General features: G+C 39.2%; 1 protein-coding gene across 3 annotated transcripts in view; it reads right to left on the bottom strand.

Annotated features, from left to right (window-relative positions):
- LOC119500254 (nck-associated protein 5-like) overlaps positions 1-24738 on the bottom strand; it is an 81445-nt gene extending 56707 nt beyond the window's left edge. For all 3 annotated transcript variants that reach the window (XM_037789904.1, XM_037789905.1, XM_037789906.1), the window contains exons 1-2: positions 24038-24738; positions 4538-4675 (exon numbers count right to left, since the gene is read on the bottom strand). In XM_037789904.1, coding sequence (XP_037645832.1) covers positions 4538-4566 — 29 coding nt within the window. In that variant the 5' untranslated portion in view covers positions 4567-4675; positions 24038-24738. The remainder of the gene's footprint in view (positions 1-4537; positions 4676-24037) is intronic.

The following is a 24738-nucleotide window of genomic DNA, read 5'->3' as shown; positions in this document are numbered from 1 at the left end:
ACTCTATACATATGTAGACAAACATGTGCACTCATGCATGTGTTTAGCCTGTAGTGTGTATATGACATAGATATTTGTCTTAAATGGAAATGACCCCATCCTTCTTACTAGAGGCGGTTCTGCTGCTCTGTGACATTTTGCCACAGGCTGCACTTTTCATGCATAACAATGTATGAATGAACGGCCTAGTTCCATCTTAACTACTACTACTAGTATCGTGACCCCTTTCCCCACTTCAATGAAGACTGAACCACAAGCTGTATGGGGAAGCACCTCGCTGCACAGCACACCGACGTATCTAAGTGTATTTAAATAGGTATTGTCAACAGCTGGATCATTTGGTTACACTCTTTCAGCTATCACTGGATCCTACTGCAGCCACTTAATAACTAGGGTTGTAAGAAAATATTTAAAAAAAAGGTTGAATATCGCGATATTATATTTTGTGATACTGTATCAATTCTCAAAAACACTGTATTGATTTTTAATTAATAGTCAATTAAAAATTTAAATGCAAAGATTTGCACAGTCAATACCTTATTTCATTTGCAAAGAGATGCGCCCCCTCTCAAAGTAGAGCTACAAAGTTGGATTTTAAAAGGAATGTGATAATTGCACATGCAGATCTCACATAAAATAGTTAACTTTTTTTACTCAGATTTTATGCACGTGGTGTTCGTTATACTTCTGATCGTTTGTTCTGACACGTAAAATCCATCTGTTATTGTACTGCATATTGAAAGAAAATCCTTTTGTGCAGTCTTTATTTATTACATTACAATTCCTACTTTCTCATGTTAAGAGAGAATTGACAAATATTTCAGTGATGACTGAGTCAGGCCGCTTATTGTTTTTTTTCTGTCCATTTTCTACACCTACTTATTGCTAGACGGGGTCAGTGTAACTGTAGATCATTAACAATCGTAAAAATGACAGAAAATGTGATTTGCTTTTTGACACGAACATCTTCGCCCTTAGAATGGACTTTTTGTTTATTTTAGGGCTGTCAAAGTTAATGCGATAATAACACGTTAAAGCAAATTAATTTTAACGCTACTAATTTCTTTAACCGACATGTCCACTGTATGATAATCACATGCAGTTTGGGGCAAGTCATATTCAAGTCAGCACACTGACACACTGACAGCTGTTGTTGTCTGTTGAGCTGCAGTTTGCCATGTTATGATTTGAGCATATTGTTTATGATAAATGCAGTACCTGTGAGGGTTTCTGGACAATATCTGTCATTGTTTTGTATTGTTAATTGATTTCTAATAATAAATATATACATGCATTTGCATAAAGCAGCATATTTGCTCACTCCCATGTTGATAAGAGTATTAAATACTTGACAAATCTCCCTTTAAGGTACATTTTGAACAGGTAAAAAATGTGCGATTAATCATGGACAATCATGCGATTAATTGCGATTAAATATTTTAATCGATTGACAGCCCTACTTTATTTGTTGTTCAAGTTTTTCATTTATTTGGAGATATGTAATAAAGTATTCCATAGTGGAGTTTATTCGATACTACCAACCTATAATGATAAACAACAACAATGTACTTTATGAAGTTGTTTAAAGCTTAGTAAAGATGCTTAGATGAAATTATACTCAAAAACTAAATGATAATTTTTTTTCTTTTCATTATGATTCAACAATCTTTGTGTGAGAAAAAAAAGTCAACCAGATAAAAGAACTGTGTTTTTAGACTTAAAAAAGAAAACAGAAATGGAAAATAAGACAAAATAGATAAGTAGCATCTCAAATGGTGTGCCAACAACATGACTTGAGAGAGAGATTTGGTGTTTGTTGTGCATCTAAAAAGCAGCGATTGATCTATAAAACTACCCATGTAGAAAATATATAAAAACTTGGAACTCAATTTCAAGCTTTTAGCGATAAAGTTGTTCAGTAAATAAAACATGAGACACAAAGGATCGTCCAGAGCTTCACAGGCACCACTTAAGGGTCCTTGGAGGTCAGTGTTTAAAGCATACCACCAGCAAATTTCATCAGAGCACTGACAGTCAGGGTTTGCTTAAAAAGGCTGCTTTGGATGAGACACTGCATGCAACAAGATGAAATTGACCTAGAAATATAGGACAAGAGATATAGTGACTTAAAGCTACTACGAGGAACTTTCATTTTGTGTCGATTTTGGCGGTCCCTGTGGACAAAAGCGGTAGTGTTTCCTAGCACCAGAGTACCTTTAAAAAACCTCTAATTGTACTGCAGCAGGGTCTACCCTACACAGTCCTGGTTCTGGTTCTCCCGTGCCTCCCTTCCCTCCAGCGGGCCCAAGCAATGCGGCCTGGGCATCTAGCAGCGTTGAGCAACGAGGCGAAGCTCTGCTCCTGGCCCGCTGGAGTTTGAGCTGAAGGACTTTTTGGTGAACCTGCATGCCATAAATAGTTTCGTCTAATTTTGCTGGGAATCGGACCCGATGACACGCATTAGGAATAACTATATAGAAATAGCCAATCCTCTCGCTGATGGTCTCATTTGCTTATGTAGGTCAAATAGAGGCATCAGTATCACATTGAGACTGTTTCATAACCAGTTAAAAGTTCCTTGATGTAACTTTTAAACAAAACATGCAAGTTAGTGGAAACTTTAACCACCATTTGACAATTTTATGAAAGCATAGTTATGTTTTTGTTGTTTTTTATTATAGGTTGTGCTCTACAGCTGATTGACACATCGCCCTGCGCTAACTAGCAAGGAGAAAAGAACAAACCTAATTTCTAATTTCCCTAAATATTGGGCAGCAGTTCAGATATCTTCTGCATGGCAGGGGTGAATTAACTTACAGTCACAAATCATCGGGCCTAATCTCACACCTCGCTGAGCATATGCAGATGGGATCGAACTTGGATCATGAGGGGCCGTCAGCAGCCTAACAGTTGGCTGGACATAATGCTTGGTTATTATTTCTCTTTATGGCATGCTGGGAGGGGAGATCAATAAGCGGGGGACACAGAGGTAGCCTCTCACTGCGGTAGGTTGACACTTCATATCAAGTTTTAGTGTCGGGAACTCCAATAAAACTAAGCAGATTGTTTCTTTCAAAGACAATCTCGACATGAAGTGGGCTCTTAAGTTAATGAAAATGTTGGATGTCACCACAGAAGCCAGCAGTTCATCACATTTGGTGTTTGGCCTTTTGATGGATGTGTGCTATGCATTATGTTCGTTGCTCGGTTGGAAGGTGTGTCATTGAGTTGTGGCCGCTGGCTTTCAATCTACCAAGATATGAGCTACTATGACTCAGGGGAAACTTTTTGAAACATTATACCTCACAGAAAAACCCTACGTCACCCTGACTGGCAAGCTGTAGCGTTGTACTGGTGATGGATTGAGTGTATTGAAGGCAACACTGTCTCACAATTAAATCAGCAATGAAACATGAAAACATCTTATTTGGACATGTTACAACCCTGAAATTGGCTCCTACACCATATTACCCCATCACTAGACATACATTATACTGTATAGATAGATAGATAGATAGATAGATAGATACACATATATATATATATACACACAAACAACGATGCAGGATTACACCGCAAAAAACAGGCCGTCAGACGCTCACCAACGGCCCTAAACTGTCCGACGGCCAACCGTCGGCTTGTTATGTCAGGGCCTAAAAGGTCCCATATTATAAAAAAGTAAGATTTTCATTTATTTTTATTATAAAGCAGGCTTAAGTCCTATATAAATACTGTGAAAGTATCGAAACACTCAATCCACAGGGAAATACACACATCCCGTATTCAAAAACTCTGCATTTGAAACAAGCTATCAGGATTTCTGCCCATTCGTGATGTCACGAACATACAGTATTTAGACCCTTTACACAGATTTAAACGTAAAAATTCTAAATGTGTCCCAGTTTATTCCTGGTTGCAGTGTATGTTAATGTCATCAGCTGACAGGAAGTACACATGGACCCAAGCTGTTGCTTAGCAACCCAATTCTGTTGCAATTCCGTCAAAATGCACTAAAACGGAGCGTTTCAGACAGAGGGTAAATACAGGTATATTCAGGCAGACAGTATGAGGAAAATAAAGTTTTTTTTGAACATTACAGCATGTAAACATGTTCTAGTAGAAACACAAAATACAAGTATGAACCTGAAAATGATCATCATATGGGACCTTTAATGCTAGTAGCAGGTCAGAAATAGAATCTATTTCTATGGTAGCAGCTAATGTTGCCTGGAGTCAACAGCCTCAAGCAGAGAGGAGGAGCTACAGAGATAAACTCACTTCTTTCTAACTCCACACCCTGTAGTCTTCAACCCCAACCAAACTTATCAAACTCTGTGCAGCTCCCTCTGGAGCCACAAGAGGCTTTATACAACTTTTTTCACAACACAGGCAGTAGTACTCCTCAACACCTCAGACCTTGATGTGTAAAATCAATTGAGTTTCCTTTTAACACTCAAATATTGCCATTGCTATTTGGCTCAAGTAGAGTATGTGACTGTGTTTCAGTGTGTGCTTGTTGGTGTGGCGGAGGTGCTACCTGGAGAAGTGCTGCTGCAGAGTCACCATCTGCCGAACCACCCTGCTGACGCTGAGGCCCTCTCCCTTCTCTCCACGCCCAGATGTTGTTTATTCTCCAGCTGGGGATTATTATTATGGATCAGTCTTGGTGGCGTAGCTGCAGGGAAGAGGAGTAAACACAGTTAGTTTGTTGTTAATCTTGCATATCATAATCCCACTGAAGATTTCAAAGATACAGTACATCTGTTCCCTTCCTTTTACCGCTTTCATAAAAGAACCGGTGCGCAGCCTCTCCTCTCTCCACCTCACACACACTGTAGTTTTGAATTAGCGTCGACGTGTGTGTTTTCCCCACAGCTGACGGGTTGTGAGTTAGGCAAACTCCCTACTCGTGACATTTAAATAGGGCCTTCGGGGTAAACTGTCATTTTGGAACCAAATACCTGCATATCTAAAAAAAATATTCAAGGATGCCCTACTGCTAAAGGTAGTAAAAGTTCAGTGTTGTTCATATTATAAGTATGACTTGTCCTTTGGGTGTTTACCTGTCTGAAAAAAACTGTGACACAATAAAATTCATGTTTCTGTGGTCTGTTCTCGTTCTTTTACTGACGGTAGATGTGAATTGAGAAAGACTTTTCAACGCATCTCTAGGAATTACTCTGTGTTTGTTAAATCCTTGCTTTGCACCAACTTAACAAGCCTGACAGACCCAGTACCGGGTCCAAATGGTTCATACCCTGTTGTGTAGTTACAAAAAAGATGCGATGGAAGATGATCTTTTAATAGAACATATGCATGCCGTACCGATTTGAAAAGCTGAGGTGTCCAGCTTTCAGAATCTGTAAACCAACAGTATGTTGTTCAAAATATGTAATATTACAAAGTATTTTAACAATAAAGTTGTACAAAAATAAACTTTGTAAATATGAGAACAAGTTGTGATCAAAAGATCCGCGATCATTTTCTCAAAAGTCTGCAATATCATGCTTGGTATCATTGGAAATTTTCCAATGTCATTGAAATTGTATAATAAATGGTGTATTTTAGTGTATTTTCATCAAATCTACAGTCCCAGTAAAAAGTAGTAGAATACATTCAGTTGCATCGTTATCAATGGGATCTTTGTTATAATGGTAACAATATTGTAATAATATTGTCTTTGAAATTAAGATTTTATACTAGGCGAGGATAAACATTTTTTTTTATTTTTTCTATTGCGATCTATTCTGATCTCCATCGTAATATAGTTTTTATTTATTCATATTCCTTAGCTTCTAACCTTTCAAAGGAGACCAGATACATGCTTCTAAGCCTTATGGTTGAGGAGCTAGTCCTGATTCATTTTGGGTTGTTATTTTAGGTGTTTTTTTCCGAGAGATAGGGTTAGGGCTTAACAGGTTAATGGGAATTTACATCTAGTGTGACTCTGTGGGGGGATATGAAGGGGCCAGCAGAAGTGCCAATCACAATGACAATGGTTCCCGGTCTATTTCAGAAATAATCAGTCTGAGTTTGTTTTTTTCCATAGCCTGCTCTGCTACAAGCCTCTATAGCCACAGGTTTGTGACTGTGTGACTCAGTTCTACTCCACCATGCAGTGCTGCAGTACAGGAACGAAAGCTGTTGAGTTACACGATGGCCTGGAACTAATTCCAAATTTTATGATTGATGTGTTGTACTTCAACAGATTTTTTTTCTCTGTCACACTTTAGTCCTACTGTTTTTTAATCATATCAACACCAATCTCAATTCACACTAATATTTTTAATTCAGAACAAACAATTGCACAAACAATTTTTATGAATGTAATCGTGTCAGATTGATTATAAACCTACATCAGTTACTACTACTGCAACTATCACTACTGCTATCAGCTGAAAGTTTGAAAGTTTGTGACCCAGCAGCCATGTTGAGATCAGTTGAGGAAATACCAAGCACCGCCCACCAGCCGGAGCAAACTTTCTCATTTTACAGCTAAACCGTACACTACAAGATGTTTCTGAACACATTTGAGGAAAGAAATGGGCATTACAGTAACAGAATATTGATTCATATTTGACCAGCGCTGCCTAGTTTGACCGTTTGATCGGAGTTCGCAAGTGATTGACAGCTGCCTCCGTTGAATGAACAGCCAATAGGAATGCTCTCTCTCTGATATGATCTGTGATTGGTCAAAGTCTCCCGTCACGGGCTAGATTTTTTAAAGCTTGAAAACAGAGCCGTGAGGAGGTGCAGAAGTCTAGTTTTCTCTCAGAACACTTGAATTACAATATGCTGAAAGGTTATTATGGATTTTTTGACCAATGATGCTAAAAATATTCTGCCTACTTCTGCTTTAAGCACAGGTGCAACTAACATTAACAATAGCTCAGTGTCCTAGGAAACCATACATAGCATAACATAATATAATGTAAGGCTAAAGTGAGTGTAAGGTAGCCACCATTAATCCTATGAATTACACCTGTGCTGTTCCTGCTACAGCACATCAGAATGATTGCTTTGTAAAAGGTCTGTACAACTGCTACCATTACCAGTATTGCTGCTACTTCTGTAACAGACTATTGTGACTAGAATGTTGAGTGAATGAATGAAAAATAATGCACACGTGAATATATATACCTCGCCACATACATACAGGCCTGCATAGTCACATACAGGCACACACACGTGCAAACGAGGGCTGTCAATCGATTAAAATATTTAATCCTGATTAATCACAAATTAATCACATTTTTTATCTGCTCAAAATGTATCTTAAAGGGAGATTTGTCAATACTATTATCAACATGAGAGTGGGCAAATATGCTGCTATATGCAAATGTATATATATATTTATTCAATTAACAACACAAAACAATGACAAATATAGTCCAGAAACCCTCACAGGTACTGTATTTAGCATAAAAAATATGCTCAAATCAAAACATGACAAACTGCAGCCCAACAGGCAACAACAGTTGTCAGTGTGTCAGTGTGCTGACTTGACTATGACTTGCCCCAAACTGCATGTGATTATCATAAAGTGGGCATGTCTGTAAAGGGGAGACTTGTGGGTACCCATAGAACCCATTTACATTCACATATCTTGAGGTCAGAGGTCAAGGGACCCTTTTGAAAATGGTCATGACAGATTTTCCTCGCCAAAATTTAGCGTAAGTTTGGAGCGTTATTTAGCTATAGTATGACATGGCTGGTACTAATGAATTCCTACAGTTTTCTAGGTTCATGAGCAATCTAAAAATCCCAAGTTGCTTTAATGCGTTAAAGAAATTAGTGGAGTTAAAACAAATTTGCATTGACATTGACAGCTCTAGTGCAAACACACTGAAATATAAACACTAAATGGTGGATACTGTGTACGTGTAATGTGCATACACATCTACATATATTAAAGAAAAAAAAGGGAAAAGATAGCAAACATTTCAACAGAAAGATGACACTAAAAACTGAATCCAGGACATTTTCAGAATAGTGACTTTTTGTAGATATTACTGTTTTTGAGTTAAATCAGATGCGTATGGGTCCCATCTGCTCGTCACGTTATCCAATAATGAAGTACTCTGAAATGTATTCTGCATTTTTCAATCAAGTATCACAGAAGACACTCACACTTGACAACATCCCCCCTTTGCTTTGTATGTGCAAGCTGAGACATCGGGGTCATTCAATGAACAGTCATTGGATGTGTTTAAATAATCAGACCAGATCTGGTTGGGAGATGAACTGCTGTTGCAAAATTAAAAAATGGAGACAATAGTGAATTACTTACTACCAGTGATCCTGAATCATCCTCCATGTCAGGGACGACATTTGAGAGACTATCAGAGAATGTATTCTATCTGAATTTGCTTCATGTTTGTCTGTCCTTCAACCCAGAGGAGCATGTCAACACAGTGAATAATAGCAGGTCTGCACTTAAGCTGATCAATAAGTTGAGTGTTTTCATTCTTTAGATGCAAAGTGAAGGACAAAAACCATTCAATCATACAAATAGAAGTAATAAAATCAAAATTTTGAGGGACCTGGCAAGCATGTGAACTTTGAATCAGCACTGCCATCTAGTGATACTTGCTGATTATAACCAGAGTCACTGCACATGTTCAACATGAAGCATTTCAATGATCATCCACCCGTTCATCTCCTTCTCTGAATCCTGAAGACCTTACAAGGTTGAAACCAGTGGCTCTTTTTTTTTCTTTCTTTTGTATCATTGCAATGCTCCATACAACATTATCAACAACATCAATCATGAGGTGCGGCTGTGGCTCAGAGGTCAAGCGGGTCGTCCACACCCGAAGGCTGTGCCATCGTGTGTGAATGAGTATTTACCTTAGGTCCTGATGGGCAGCCATGGGTATGGAAACCTCTACCATCAGTGTATGAATGTATGTGTGAATGGGTGAATGTTGATTTAAAATGCTTTGAGAGGTCAGAAGACTAGAAAGGCGCTATATAAATGCAACTCCATTTACCATAACAGACCAAAGCTGTAATAGAGAGGGCAAATGAGGACAAAAAAAGAGGACATGTATACACCTCTCTCCCAAATCCACTTGTTTTACTTCGATCACTGGGCAAGTCATTTATCAGAGGCTGCCATAGATCCATTAAGCTGTAGTCCATCTATCCATCCATTATCTGTAACCACATTGGGCGAAGGCGGGGTTCACCCTGGACAGGTCGCCAGACTACCACAGGACTGACACATAGAGACAGACAACCATTAACGCTCACATTCACACCTACAACGGGCAATTTAGAGTCAACACTGAACCTAATCTGCATGTCTTTGAACTGTGGGATAAGCTTTAGTCTTTTCCTTATATTTTGAAAATGTTTCCCAATACAAAGGCTTAGTGTCAAAATAAATCTCTGTGTTACAGCAGGAGGTTTAGATGCAGTTAAAGGGGACCAATTTTGCTTATTTTCTGGTTCCTACTTGTATTTGTGGTTTCTACTAGAACACGTTTACATGCTTTAATGTTCAAAAAACACTTTACTTTTCTCATACCGGCTGTGCTGCAGCACATCTTTTCACCCTCTGTCTGAAACGCTCCATTTGAGCTCCTGCCCAGTCTGCTCTGATTGGTCAGCTGGCCCACTCTGTTGTGATTAGTCAACCGAACCAAACTCTTCGGACTCCGCTATAGCTCCGCTCTAACTAGCTTTGTTTGAGGGCGTGCCAAACTAGCCGCTAGGCAGGTTTAACGCTAATGTGTTACTTGGTGACATCACCATGTAACAGAAGAAAAAGCGGGACTTCAAGCAGTTCACGAGCAGTGTTTCTGTGGGGGAGAGTAACCTTTTGGGCTTTGTAACTTTGCAGACCTTTTACATGCACAAAAAAACTATATAACACACTAGAGGAAAGAGAAAAAAAGCACAAACGCATAATAGTTCTCCTTTAAATAGTGCACATTTTCTTGCAAAGAAAAGAAGTCTGTCCACTGTTTTATTTGTATATACTGTCTCATGAAGTAGCCATGTAACTACTAAAGCTACCTTTTTAACAGAAATTCCACATTGCTCTTCATTTGTTGTAAATGTAGTTTTCCAGCACATGAATCGGCCTCTTTCTCACCAGATATTTTGCCTCATCATAGCAGGAAAAGCACAGGTGAAATAAATAATGTTAATGATGGCTGCATTTTCATTTCCAGGGTCAATATCAGGACACTTACTGGAATGGAGCCATTACTAATGTTATTAGTTCCACCTGTGTTTATCCTGCCCTGACAAATAAACATGTCTGCTGTGGAAAAGGCCCGTATGACTGATGTTGTTCCACCAGACTGTTAATCAACTTACCTAATGTTTTTTCACCTTATTCTGACACAAAAAGACATCTTGTTCCCCTCAACAGCACACACTCCTTGCCTAAAAGTTTTAGTAGGCCTAGTAGTAATTCATTTCTCTCCTTATTAACAATTTTCCAAAAAGAATGTAAAAATAATGAAATAACAATAAGGCATTAAATTAAAGGGAAAACAAAAATGATGGACCGAAAAGGTGTAGGCTGAAGCTTAAGCTTAATATACTTTCTCTCTAATAGGCAACCCTTTCACTCTAGGTTTAGGTTTAACAACCTCTGCATACAGTCAGGAAGTAAAACTTGTTGTGCTTTGTACATTATCTGTCCAGTTTTAAGATCAACTAGATCACAACATTTACCCCCTAACACTCCGACAGCCGGACTCTATTCTGTCTTTCAGAGGTTGTAGCAAGTTTTCAAGCTACAGTGAAGATACTGGCATCATCTGAAACTAGAAAAACTTAAGGAATCCGTTGGTACCAACCATGTCATACTAGCTTGACGGGAAGATGACGGCTAAATAACGCTACGAAGTTACGCTAAATTTTGGCGATAAAAATTGGCATGCTGATTTTCAAAGGGGTCCCTTGACCTCTGACCTCAAGATATGTGAATGCAAATGGGTTCTATGGGTACCCACGAGTCTCCCCTTTAGACATGCCCACTTTATGATAATCACATGCAGTTTGGGGCAACAAAAATGCATTTTTTTGCATGCAGTACAAATGTGATATTTTCGTTTATACTAAAATGGTGCATTTGATTATTTCTGCATACTGGGGTCCCTAAACAGTCTTGGAATTACATAAATGGGGTATCACCGTGAAGCTGAGACTCTTGTGGATCCTGTGAGACCAATTATATTCATGTGTGATGATGTTAGTCCCCATTTCAGACAATTTTTTTAAACTTGACTTCACTGTATATAATGACCTGTGATGACCTCTAGGATAATCACAGCCTCATGAAACTTTACAGCCACAAACAAGAGACTTAGGGCATTCAGAGGATGGATGGCTTTCCTAGGAAGATTGACAATAAGGGGATGACTGAGCAGTTTACACAACAGAAGTGCTCGCCATCTAATCGCCGAAAAGTGCAATGCTTGCAGAAATCTCCAAATGTCAAAAGTTTTTGAAACCAAATCACAGCATGTTTTTTTCTGTGGTGTTCTTCAAGGTCTTGGTGTCTTAATGTGATATTTTGGAGGAATAATTTATAATTTTTATCAATTCAACAGTGGTAAAAAATAAAATTTAGCACCAAATCTTTGTAACAAATGGTATCAATGCAAAAATTGCTGCAACAATTTATGAGACATAATAGAGCACTGGGATGGCCATCACAAACTTATATCATCATGTTCTAAGCCCTTATACACTTTCACAATATATCTTAATTGATTCATTCATTTATTAATTAATTTTCACTTCTTATTACTGACTAGAACAACCTGACTCACAGTGCTGAGCTGCATCTCAAATTAATCTTCAGGTTCCCAGCTTTCAGTTGATATACACCACGTCTATGTGACATCTACTGTTGACCTTTTATCTACCCCTGAACATCCCCTCTCACCTACCCCTCTAAAAAAAGAGCGTGGAATGGTAAGGGGTTTAGCATGTAAATTAATAAATCTTAATTATAATTGTTAGTTTCTAATAATCCGATCGATTTATAATTCTTCTAGCTCTCTTCTAGCATGATAATGTGATTAGTGTTGCTTTAGTTTGTTTCCCCATACCTCCACATAATGTAACGATGAGAGAACAATATAGTATATATTCAAGTTATCTTTAGTTTTATATAATATTGGTATTTAGACATTTTTGTTTTCACAATTATGTAATGACCAAGTATGTGTTTACACTTTATAAATGCTCTTTAGAGATATAAGCTTTACATCTGATGGTCTTATGTGACAACATTCGGTCTTGAACGCTCCCTTTAAATTTTCTATTATTTATTATTTTTACATTAGAAAAAGTACAGCATGTGTTTCTCAATAGTTGGCCAGTAGATGGAGTTCTTCATTCATTTTCCTCAGTAGTCATCTGAATCAGCTGCCTCTGCATATGTACACTACTTCTGTTTTCCTTACAGCCACACTGTAGAGAGGAAACAGGAGAAGATGCACCTGTCTGCCAGATGACACCTCAAATCTGAAGTGTTGGTTCATTTAGCTGACATGTGGCACCTTTAAATGTGACGTTCTCTTCATAAATCATACAACTATTTGGAAGGAAAGATACCTCACTCATCATACCTGTTAAACAAAAATGTGAAGCCAAAGTGTTTCCAATTTGTCAAACAAATCTTAGCTGAAGTCAGAATACAGTCTACAAATGTAATAGCAATGAAAATGTCGAGCTGACAAACACTTTTCCTACAAGATGTATTTTTCTAGGTTAATAATAATTTTTAATAAAACCATATAATTGCTCAATTTGTACTGTGAATCATTAAGGAGGAGATGTCTCATTTCTCAAATAGCAGATGTAGAAATGAACCCTTTCAAATATCCCCATGTTGATGTTGTTTCTATAGATCAGCCTCTTCTATGTGTCACTGGGGATGTGTGAGAATGTCAAACCTAAACTACAACAGGCTTCTGTAAACGCACAGCATTATGCTCCCATGACACTGAAGGATCTCCATTCTTAGACTTCATCCTCTATTAATAGACACAGTGACAAGCAGTTCTTTGGACAAGATCTCACCAGTGTACTAATTTAACAATTACCAACAGAGGTCCGCTTTGTTTTCACTATACGCACAACCAGTAGTAGCTTTCATTCATGCATGCATCTCAACTGGGGAGTGAAATAAAGACTTCCACTCACAGTAGACATAAAAAAAAAGTAAAGGATTTTGACAGTGACACATGGAGTAGTCAGATGAGAAAACCACAGTTTATAAATATTATGCAATAATGTGCGTATCTACAGTATAATGTGCAACAATGCATGTAGGCTGTCAAATAAATGTAGTGGAGTAAAAATGTTAATATTTCCCTGAATGTACTCGAGTAGAAATCCAAAGTAGCATAAAATGGAAAGTAGGCCTTCCTCAAAAATGAAGTACAGCCTACTTGTAACATCTTGATTTAGATGGCAAAACTGCCGAGCACGCTCAACGTACTGCAACTTGACACAGAATAAAAAATTTAAATTAAAACACAAGCAAACTGAGAAACAACAATTTGACAATGCATAGGCAGCATGAAGATGCTTGCTTGGACCATATCCATCTTCATAATCTGCCTTCATTTTTATCTCAGCTACACACCTGTAAAGTTTTGTGACTGCATCTTGTAGCCATCACATATTGTATTATTTACACCTGCTTTTCTACTGTGTCATGTGAAAATGTCTGCTGTGAGAGAGGACTACTAGCAAAAACACCATGTTTAGCCAATATCTTAACTTACAAAAGCTGTAGGTAAAAATGGAGCAGATATGATTAAAAAAACGTATCTTTATAAAACAGTCACTATATCCAGGCAGTAGTGCATTAGACAGGTAATCTGAAAAAAATCATGTTCCTCGGTGTCCTCCGGTGCTCCTAATGGCATCTGCAAGATTTCACAGACCGGAGGAAAACAACCAATCAGACCCGACCCGCTCTCTCTCTGAAATTACCTGATTGGCCCAAGTCTCCTGACACGGGCTAGATTTTTTAAAGCCTGAAAACAGAGCCATGAGGAGGTGCAGAATTCTATTTTAGTCTAGTTTATTATGGAATTTTTGCCCAATGATGCCGAAAACATTCTGCATATTGCCGCTTTAAACATTATTTAAATCATCATATAAATACAGGTACATAAATAAAATTTGTTCGCTGCATTTAACCCATCAAAAGCATTTAGGAGCAATGGTCTGCTATGAAGCGCCCAGGGAGCAACTAGGGGTTCAGAGTCTTGCTCAAGGACACTACGACATGGGCACAGGGGGAGCTGGGGATCAAACCGCCATCCTTGTGATTACAGGACGACCAAAAATATCTCCACTGATATTTGAATCACATATTCAGACTGATAGTCAGTGAATTTTTAAAGCTTTTTGTCTGAAAACAGCTGCCAGCTGTGGCTGAAACAACACTATGAGAGCAGTGAGAGCGAACCAAAACAGTAAAGTTGTAGTCCGACAGCTAAAACATTTGCTGAAACTTGCTATAAAAGCTCCGCAAATAGGGGAGATGCAGAGTCAGGTGATAATTCTCTGTAGGTTCATCACTACCAGAGACCCCCTTCACATTGTTTTCATTTGATACATTGTTATAAAATAATAAAATCATCATAAAATAGCTACTTTAAACCTGAAATAAATGTTTGCTCTTTTTCCTCTTTATCTTTAGAGGTGTTGGGAGGGGCATTTTACTTTCTTTTATGAGACATGAGATAGATATCCATCTTCTCATCTCATTCACAGAAAGACAGCAAATAAGCCGACTTCTCAAAATTTAGCGTAAGTTTGGAGCGTTATTTAACCTTTTGCGACAAGCTAGTATGACATGGTTGGTACCAATGGATTTTTGGGGTTTTGTAGTTTGATATGATGCCAGTAGCTTCACTCTAGCTTTAAAACTGAGCTACAACCTCCGAAAGATTGATTGCATTAATGCGTTAAAGAAATTTGTGGCGTTAAAACAAATTTGCGTTAACTTTGACAGTAGCCGTGCATTGAGCTCTCTAAGGCACTGTGTAAAACCTTCAAAGACAGGTTGTTCTACACTTAGACATTCTGAATTATTAAGTCATAAAGAGAAAGGGAACTTGCAATCAATTACAGTTTGAACTAGAAGGGCACTTGGAGAGCGCAGACCTCCGCCAAGGCCGTTTCCATAACTCAAAAATAATACGTGCATCCGCCCTGTGATTCTCATCCGCTCCAAAATGTAATGGGTTCTTCCTTAGTCCATACTTCACCCTTCCACCATGATTCATGAAAATTAGGCCAGGAGTGCTTCCTCATGCTGACAATCAGAGAGGCAAACCGAAAAACATAACCTCCTTGGCAGAGGTAATAATAATCATCCTGACTAAAACAGCAATATTATCTGCTTAACAAATTCAAATACTGTAAAGCGATTTAGCGTGAAGCTTTACAGCTTTTTCACATTGTTGTTTAAACAAACTGAAGAATCATCTTTACAACATTTTGCTGTTACATCTGTGATCTGATTGTGATGTAACAACCAAAGTTACACCGATCAGTGCCCTTCCATTAGTTGACATTATTCAGTGCGCACATTAGAGCCTTTATTACAGCCCTTACATATCCTAATGTACTCTGAGAACTGTTAATGTTTCTCTACAGTGGTGTCACAGAGACAAACAGCTTGACATTTATTGTACTCTTCAATCACGACGACTCCAACACAGAAGAAAAACAAAGCTGGCGTGTGTTGACTTGAGGACCTTTCAGAGAGGAAAGCGCTCCAGTGTAAATAGTGTAATTACATGTCTTCCTTTTGGGTGGGTGGGAGGGTAAATTGGTGTAATCAAGGCAGTGGTTCAGCCTCTGGCATTGATGTTGGAATAAATTAGGACAGGACCTCTCTGAGATTTTGCCCCCTGGGTATTTTATGAATACATACTTCTCCCCCCAAATCACATCCTGCTGATATACTGGCGAGCCAGACTGGTACAGTGACTGTACCGTACAACTCACACTGGGAAATGAGTAGTGCAGGAAATGTAGCTTTAACAGGAAACTGGGAACACTTTTAAACATTAAACTCAGGCTGGTATTCCAGAGAATTTACACAGAGTACACCAGGAGACTACAAAAAAACTCTGTGAATTACATTTCTCTTGTTACATTTATCCCTCACTATCACAGTTTTCCATCAGTACAGTCAGAGAATGTAGACGTTGTGTAGATATGAAACTGTCACTTTCTGGATAAGCTAGCAAAACCGTAACCTAATCTTTGCCTTAAAGGAACAGTGTGTAACAATTAGGGGGATCTATTGGCAGAAATGGAATAAAATATTAATAATAAGTATGTTGTCTTTAATGTATAATCACTTGAAAATAAGAGTTGTGTTTTTGTGAGCTTAGAACGGGCCGTTTATATCTACATAGGGAGCGGACTCCGTGGGGAGGGGTCCGCCATGTTACACCGCCATGTTTCTACAGTAGCCCAGAAAAAACACACTGTTAACTTTTCTTGCTTTAGTCTATAACGTTACTCACTTCCGTCGCCGCCGCTCTCTCGCTCTTTCTTCACCACTCACTTTCCACGTACACACACATACACTCTACACACTGCCTCTGGTCCAAATGACTTATGCTACTCTTACAACAACTGGCTCTAGATAGTGTTTTCAAGTTGACCACTGTAGTTCATCTACACGTTTGGCACACTAGAGAAGCTTCAGTTGGTTGCAACCTCACCGCTAACTACTGGCAGATCCTACACATTGCTCCTTTAACCCCAAGATTAAACCTATAGGAGACCTCACGTCTAATTGTAACTTCAAACAGAGATGAGTTTTTTTTTGTGATCAGCAATTTACGAAGATACACTTAAGAGATTTTTGCTTCTTGCAACATTACTGCTGGCGCAGCAGCAACCGTTCCAGACTTCACTGCAGAACGACTTTTACCTGACTGCTGATAAATTCTCAAATTGACTATCATAACGTTATAGTGGAAAATATGAACAATTAAATTGTGCTAAAATATATTGATATTTAGATGGACTAAATTATAGATGCACAGCCCAAGCTGGCTTACAAGAAAGCCCCCAGGAAGAGCGCCGGGCTTTGAAGCAAATTTTCGTAATGGCCAAACGCCGGTGCTACAACTTCCGTGTCTGTCACATGATGCCATTGGGCCCAAAAAGATTTTTCATTGGGGAAGAGACATCTGTAACTCAGCGGATAACTTCTTTTTTAGATAAATCAATTTCCCAGTATGAACACTGTAATAGTCCTTATTTAAATCATAATAGTTGAATCCAGAGTTATTTTCCTTCCTCGATACATGTGAATGAGACCCAGACCGAGGCTGGAGCTAGGTCTGGGAGGCGGAGTTAAAGGAAAAGCTACTGCGCCTGCTCTATGGGCCCAATGGATGCGGAAAGTTGAGCCATTTTGGCTTCACGCGCCACTGAGCAACTCTCTTTGGAATGAACGGTAGTCCGCCTACAACGCTGTCTCCAGTTCTCGTTATACATCCATGCTTACAAAGCAGACTATCAATTTCCACGTAGGTGTGAGACCAAATGTACAAATTATAGGAAAACATGAATGAATAATATATTCTGTATACCTTCATATTTGACATGCATCAAATGATCTGATCTCATATTGTATATTATCACAGAACTCGCCGAAGCGTGCACTGTTACGTCCTGCGAAACTACGCCCATCCAAGTTTTTAGGGAGTCCTAAATGCTCACATCATGCTAACATTCTCACAGTGACAATGCTAGCATGTCAATGTTTAGCAGGCAGAATGTTTACCATGTTCACTATCTTAGTTTAGCATGTTAGCACGCTAAAATTGGCTAATTAGCACCAAACACAAAGTCTGATGGGAATGTCATTTTCGCAGGTAGCCTATTTGTTTGTAAACCAACTCATAGAGCTCAACAGTGAGGTTTCCGGAAGTGAAAATGCCATTCATATTATGAATGGCGGATTTGACTATTAGCCATAATGTCATAACCATACCTTTCCGTAGGAAAGTCAGGGGATTACCAAAATCAGTAAGATTCACTGACAAGGAACTATTAATGTCTGTACAAAATCTGATGCCAATCCATAACATAGATGTTGAGATATTTCAATGAATAAGTGTGAATGTCATCAGTGGATCACCAAAATCATTCAATTTTACCCTCTGTGGCCTGGAATATCTGTAGCAAATGTCATGAAAATCCATCCAGTAATTGTCACTTTATTTTTATCTTACAAACGTCAACCTTATCGTGGCGCTAGACAAAAAGTCAGGGATTACAAAAGTCAGTTGGTTTCATCCTCTGAGGACCACGAATGTCTGTATATAAATGTCTTGACAATCCATCCAATAGTCTGGACCAAAGTGGTGGACCGACATTGCCATCCCTAGAGCCATGGTGTTGCATGGCTTAAGGGACAGGTTCAATAACAAGTATGTACGCAGTAAGTATGTGCAGCATAAAAACAACACACATATACTGCAATATCTGCAATAACACCTGTCACTGTCTAAAAGCCAAGAATATTCAGAATTCATAAAAGAGAGATTTGCAAACTCGGAGTATGCAGAAGCTAAAATAACTCAAACTAAATTACAAATAATGCTATAGCTGAAATGAGTAACATCATGAGCAACCAGTGAGGTGATAGATTGGTCCAGGCCACAGCGCTTGTTGGTGATACTGAAATGTCCAGAAAAACAAAATAACTGCGCAATAAATGAACTAACTAATTCATTGTGTTACTAACATACCCATCTAATTCAGTCCAGAATTTGAGAGGGTTTTAATTTATCTGGTAAACATGGAAATTTTATGCAACCCTCTCTCCTTTCATTCCACAAATAGTTCTTGGATGAGATATTTTTAGCACAAGGCTATTTTTTATGCGTTCTTGATGTTGCAAAGGTTCTAACTCACTGTAAAACTGTTACCATTCTGTCGTTCCCAGTCTCTTATCTGGTTCTGCTGCAAATCTTTACGGATCTGACAAGTTCAATCTTTGATGAAGAGCTATTTATTACAAGTTTTTTTTTGTTTTTTTAATTTGGACTTTTATTTATTCAGGGAATGATTCAGCTCTTTCTCAGCTCCACCCTGCTGAAAACTCCAATTCGACTTAAACAGATATATGATAGAGGACAATACTAATACTGATAGTTTTAGAGCAGATTTAACCGTAGATTATGTTTTGTGCTGTTCTTCAAGATCTTTTTTGATCCCACAGAATAGCAACATTATACAGTATTTTCCATCCTGAATTTTTCTCTCATCATTTCGGGACCATCAACTGACCCATAATTACCTCCAACAACTGTAAATTCTGTGTTTTTTCACATTAAACTCGTGAAATTACAGTTGAGTTTCGACCAAAGCACACGTGGTGATTGTTGGAAAGAGTAACTACGATGGTTTAGGTGACTTTTATTTTGTTTCTGTCCAGTTTGAATGAAGTGTGTAACGCTGCTCCGCTACGTACAGCTGAACTCAACATAAACAAAAATACAAGTGGATGATGGCACAAGCTGAACGGAGAGGGGGGGCAATCGTACTCGGGCATCATGGTGGAGGTCTGCGCTCTCTGAGTGCCATTCTAGTTTTGAATAATGAATTTATACAAATTAATAAATCAGCCATTTACAGCCAGCAAAGCACACTACTGTCCTTACCCAGCACCAGCTGGTAAAGTTAAAGACTAGCTGCTGGTGAACACAGTGTAGCATTTAGCAGCTAAAGAGACAGTTTTCTAATGAGTCCGCGACTTAACAATCCTGCACATTGTACATAATCATCAAGTCCATGTATATCCATTCAGTATTTATTTCTTTGCACTATTTGTATGGTTTACAACTTACACTTGACTTGTACTTTATTTTATTTTTGTTGTTGTTGCTTTATATACATCTATTTTTCACATACTTGTGTAGAGAATAGTCCTGTCTATTCTTTACCTTTATTTAATCCGCTTTGTTGTCCTTGTTCTTAGCTGTTACGTCTATCTCTGAGAGCAATGAAACATTAAAGCATGTCAACATGTTCTAATAGAAACCCAAAATACAAGTATGAACCTGGAAATGAGCATAATATGTCCCCTTTAAAGCTGATCCTAATTCTGATTTGATTTAGTGTTCATTTCAAAAATATTGATCACTGCAGGTCTAAGGACTTCTCTACAATGGCTTCTGAAAGAGTGCATTACCCACCACTCACCCATGTTTTCCTGACCAGTAACGAGACTCCAGCAACATCCCTCCCTGTCCAGGCCTTTCTTTAACCTTAAGGCTACCGCTGACCCCTTTTATGCGGCTGCACAATGCCATCATCTAGCCTCCCAATCGAATGCATTAGACTATATGCTTCAGTGCACCAAACATGGATTAGATGCAGCAACAGACAATGGTTATCCCCTTGCCCTGAGCTACTGTACATCCACTCCTGTTTAAAGGCCTGTTCTACATCGAGGTAAGGTCAGCCCTGTTGCTACGATTATACTTGTCAGATGTCTTCTCCCCTTAAATGAGGCAATCAGCTACTTAGGATCATCGTATGTTGAGGAGATAAGTGAGGTTATAGCTCTGGCAGTGAGGTAACAGAGGCAGGATTATGAGTAGGGATGCACCGATACCAATACCGGATCGGATATCGGCCGATACGGACTCAAATAGCTGGTATAGGTGACAATGGGGACGATCAATTCAATTCAGTTCTATGTCTATATACCGTATACATTATATACTGGTAATTTAATTTCAAGTTGACCAATTTGTTGCTGCAATAAAAAGGTTTACACTTGAATTGTAATTCCTGTTAATTTTGAAGATTTTTTACCAAGTTGCTGGTGTTTGATTTATTATTCTTGTAATAAATATCGATTCAATAAATTTATATTTATTTTTAGATTTTATTTATGCAAGCAATGTTTAAGTCAAGCCTGATGTCACCTTACACATAAAAGAATGATCTCAGTCACTTCCACACAGTGAGGCATACAGCTTATTAATTAAACACTGGTATCGGATCGGTACTCGGTATCGGCCGATACCCAAAGCCCAGGTATCGGTATTGGGACTGAAATAGTCAAATCGTTGCATCCCTAATTATGAGAACTAACAAACCCTTATTTTTCAAACTGTCATGTCAGTGGAGCAATTACAATAATATGACAGGTCCGATTCTGTTTGGTGTTTTTTTTGCCATGAGGGACAAGGCCTCGTTGTGCACTTCACTCCTTGTTCACTGAAATTCACAGCTGTCACATTTTCTCAGCTCTCTGTTGAGCCTCTTCTCCTGTTAACTCTTTCTTTTGTTCTGTTTGCTGCTGAGCTACAGCACCATGAACAGTCTGATAACCCAACACAGTCTAACGGAATTTAATCTATTTGATTTGTGTACATAGACACAAATTTCCCTTTGTTTTCGTGATGCTCAGCATGACTTTCAACAACGTATTTTTTGTGCGTTTTCCTATGAATATCCATCAACACGTGACATGTCAACGTGTCAATTTCCGCTCTAGTCTTTTCAAAATAAAACTACTTAGTTAGGTTTAGGAAAAGATCGACATGGTTAGGCTTAGGCAAAAAAAATAGTTAGGTTTAAGAAAAGATTGCGCTTGGGTAAAAAATAACTGCGGAAGTACCGAAACTTAAGTACGGAAGTTACGTGACAAATAAATCAACTTTGACTTGTGGTTTCACATGAGATACAAACACCGGTCTCCTGGGCAATAGGCCAGGGTTTTTGACCCACCCATCCACCCCAGCTTCCTCCAAGTGTAGCGTTCGCCGCTCTTTATACTTCTCCGTCCACAATTACGTGGATTACATACAAATTGATTTTGTGCTGACCATCACAAAAAAATTGTGAAATTCGTGTCTATGTACACAAATCTATACATTAAATTTCATGACTATTTCACAAACTGCTGTGCGACTGGGCTGCATAACCAGTCTATTACAATGGTGACCACTGGAACCACTGCTGTTTCTACCACTGCCATTAACACTAAACCTGCACAATCAAACTGTAAGTCAATCCCCACCGAAATGATTAACTTCTTAGCTGATTTGGACACCACTCCTTGAAATGCTGTGTAATATAATTTTTAAGTGGATTTTCATTTTCATTAGATGTGAGTTCTGAGTAACCAACTAAAACATAATTTCTCCAAGAGGGATTAATAAAGTACTTCTTCTTCTTCTTGCTCTACTTCTTCTAAATTCATTCTAGAAGAACAGCAAAAGCTGTGCAGGTGAATAAGTGAAAACTATAAAAAAAAATGTATGTATGTATTGAATGAACTGATTAAAACGGACAAAGAAATCTCAATGTATGACACGATTTAGGTCCCAAAATTCTGAAATTGTAAGCTGACTCTTCAAAGTATTGGTAAATGTATAAAGCTGCCAGTATGCTTGTTGAATCCTTGAATAACTTCAGAAAAAAATCATGTGCCTCTGTGTCCTCCGGTGTCCTCTGGTGTCCTCCAGTGCTCCTAATGGCATCTGCAGGATTTCACAGACCGGAGGAAAACAACCAATCACTCGCGAACTCCGATCAAACGGTCAAACTAGGCAGCGCTGATCAGATATGAATCAATATTCTGTTACTGTAATGCCTATTTCTTGCCTCAAATGTTTTCAGAAACATCTTGCAGTGTACTGTTTAGCTGTAAAATGACAAAGCTTGTGACTCAGCCACCATGTTGAGATCAGATGAGGAAATACCAAGCACCGCCCACCCGCCGGAGCACACTTTCTCATTTTACAGATAAACAGTACAAGATGTTTCTGAAAACATTCGAGGAGAGAAATAGGCATTACAGTAACAGAATATTAATTCATATTTATTCAGCGCTGCCTAGTTTGACCGTTTGGTCGGAGTTCACAAGTGATTGACAGCTGCCTCCGTTGAACAGCCAATAGGAACGCTCTCTCTCTGAAATGACCTGTGATTGGCCAAAGTCTCCTGTCACAGGCTATATTTTTTTAAGCCTGAAAACAGAGCCATGAGGAGGTGCAGAAGTCTAGTTTTCTCAGAACACTTGAATTACAATATGCTAAAAGTTTATTACATAATTTTTGCCCAATGATGTCAAAAACATTCTGCCTACTGCAGATTTAAATAAACCCACTGGAATTACAACTGTCTAAGCTACTAAATCAGCACCCAGGGGAAAACATGTGATATATGGACTTGCAAGTAAAAGTCAGCATCATGCGCTCCCCATCATAAGATATGTGTGTGTATATACTGAATGAGATGCTCTTTGCTAACCTATTGACCTCTGTCTGACCTCTGGTCAAAGGCCTCTGGTCGAATGAGACCAACTACTTTGTCTAGTGGTAGAACACATGCTGATCTATGATGTGTCTAATTGACTTGTCTTTAAGGATGCTGGATTCAGTTACAATGAACTGAACTAAGATGACCTGAACTGACCAGACTGAGCAGGAAGTGACTGGGTTGTATTAGACTGGTTCAGATGGAAACCAGCTGAATGAAACTGCTCTATCTCTATAGTGTGAAGGAACACATTCTCCTCATGTCCATTTCCCCTCTCCAAACAGAATGAAGCCAAATGCTTTCAGAAACCCAAAAAGGACTTCAATAAATGTTTTATTCAGGTCTTCTCTTGCCTGTGCCATCCTAGCCTACTTTCCTTGGTACTTTGGGGGGGGGGGGAAGCACAGTTACTTGTTGCTCCCCATGACATCTCCTAGGACATACATTATACATGGAGCTATTCTGCATAGTGCATGCACACAATATGGCATCACTGTGGTGTACTGTTTGAAGCCTCTGAAAAGGAAATCCAAACATGTTTCCTCCTCCATTCATGTGTCCAAGAGGGAGCAGCTAAGCAGGCACATGTGTGAGAAATAGAAATTGGATGGGCGATTTCTAATGTGTTCGTACATCAGCACTCTCACACACATACACACACACCCACACAAAACCCATCAGCCTGACATTTGAGCGTGCGTGTCTGTCAGAGCGGTGCATCCTTCCTTACCCCTGCCAGTGGCTGCGTGTATCCACGGAGACAGATGTCAGCAGAGGCGGCGGGGCTGAGCGGTCTCCGCCGACGTGTGGAGCTTTCCTCGTGCGCATCACATTCACAGACCACCGGGGGAGGAGGAGAAGAGCCAGGACGCCACAATCTGGGTCAGTGCCGCCGGAGCCATCCTTATGATGATGAAGGAAGAAGAAGGAGGTAGCCACAGAGAGGATGAGTGCAGACGTCACAGCAGGCCAACAAGCATCCTAGCATCCAGCCACGGGCGCATCCTCCATCTGCAGTTGTTTTGGATGCGATGAATTCCTCTGAGACTCAGACGGGGAGCAAATCCACGAGGTCCTCACATCCACACACGACGAGAGCTCTCTGCTACAAGGGAATAACCTTGTCTGCACGAAGCATCGCCGCCTCAGTGAAACACTTCTCTTCCTCCTCCCTCCTCCTCCTCTTCCTCCTCCCTCTGCCCAATTCACTGCTTTATCGCTCTATTTCTGTCTTTCTCTGATGCTCACCCATACTTCCACTTCACTGCCCTCTCTCTCTCTCTTTCTCTCTCTCTCTCTAATTCTCAGCTGTGTCTCAGTGCTCTGCCCAGAGGATGTTGAACATGTGTTCAGGGTGGGGGTTGGGGGACTGCTGACTTCATAGGTGGCACGCTTTTGGCTTCCCACACTGATAGGTTAGGGAGCATGGAG

The sequence above is a fragment of the Sebastes umbrosus genome, chromosome 13, assembly GCF_015220745.1.
Source record: "Sebastes umbrosus isolate fSebUmb1 chromosome 13, fSebUmb1.pri, whole genome shotgun sequence".
NCBI classification, from domain to species: Eukaryota; Metazoa; Chordata; class Actinopteri; order Perciformes; family Sebastidae; genus Sebastes; species Sebastes umbrosus.
This window is presented reverse-complemented; position numbering and strand designations above follow the sequence as displayed.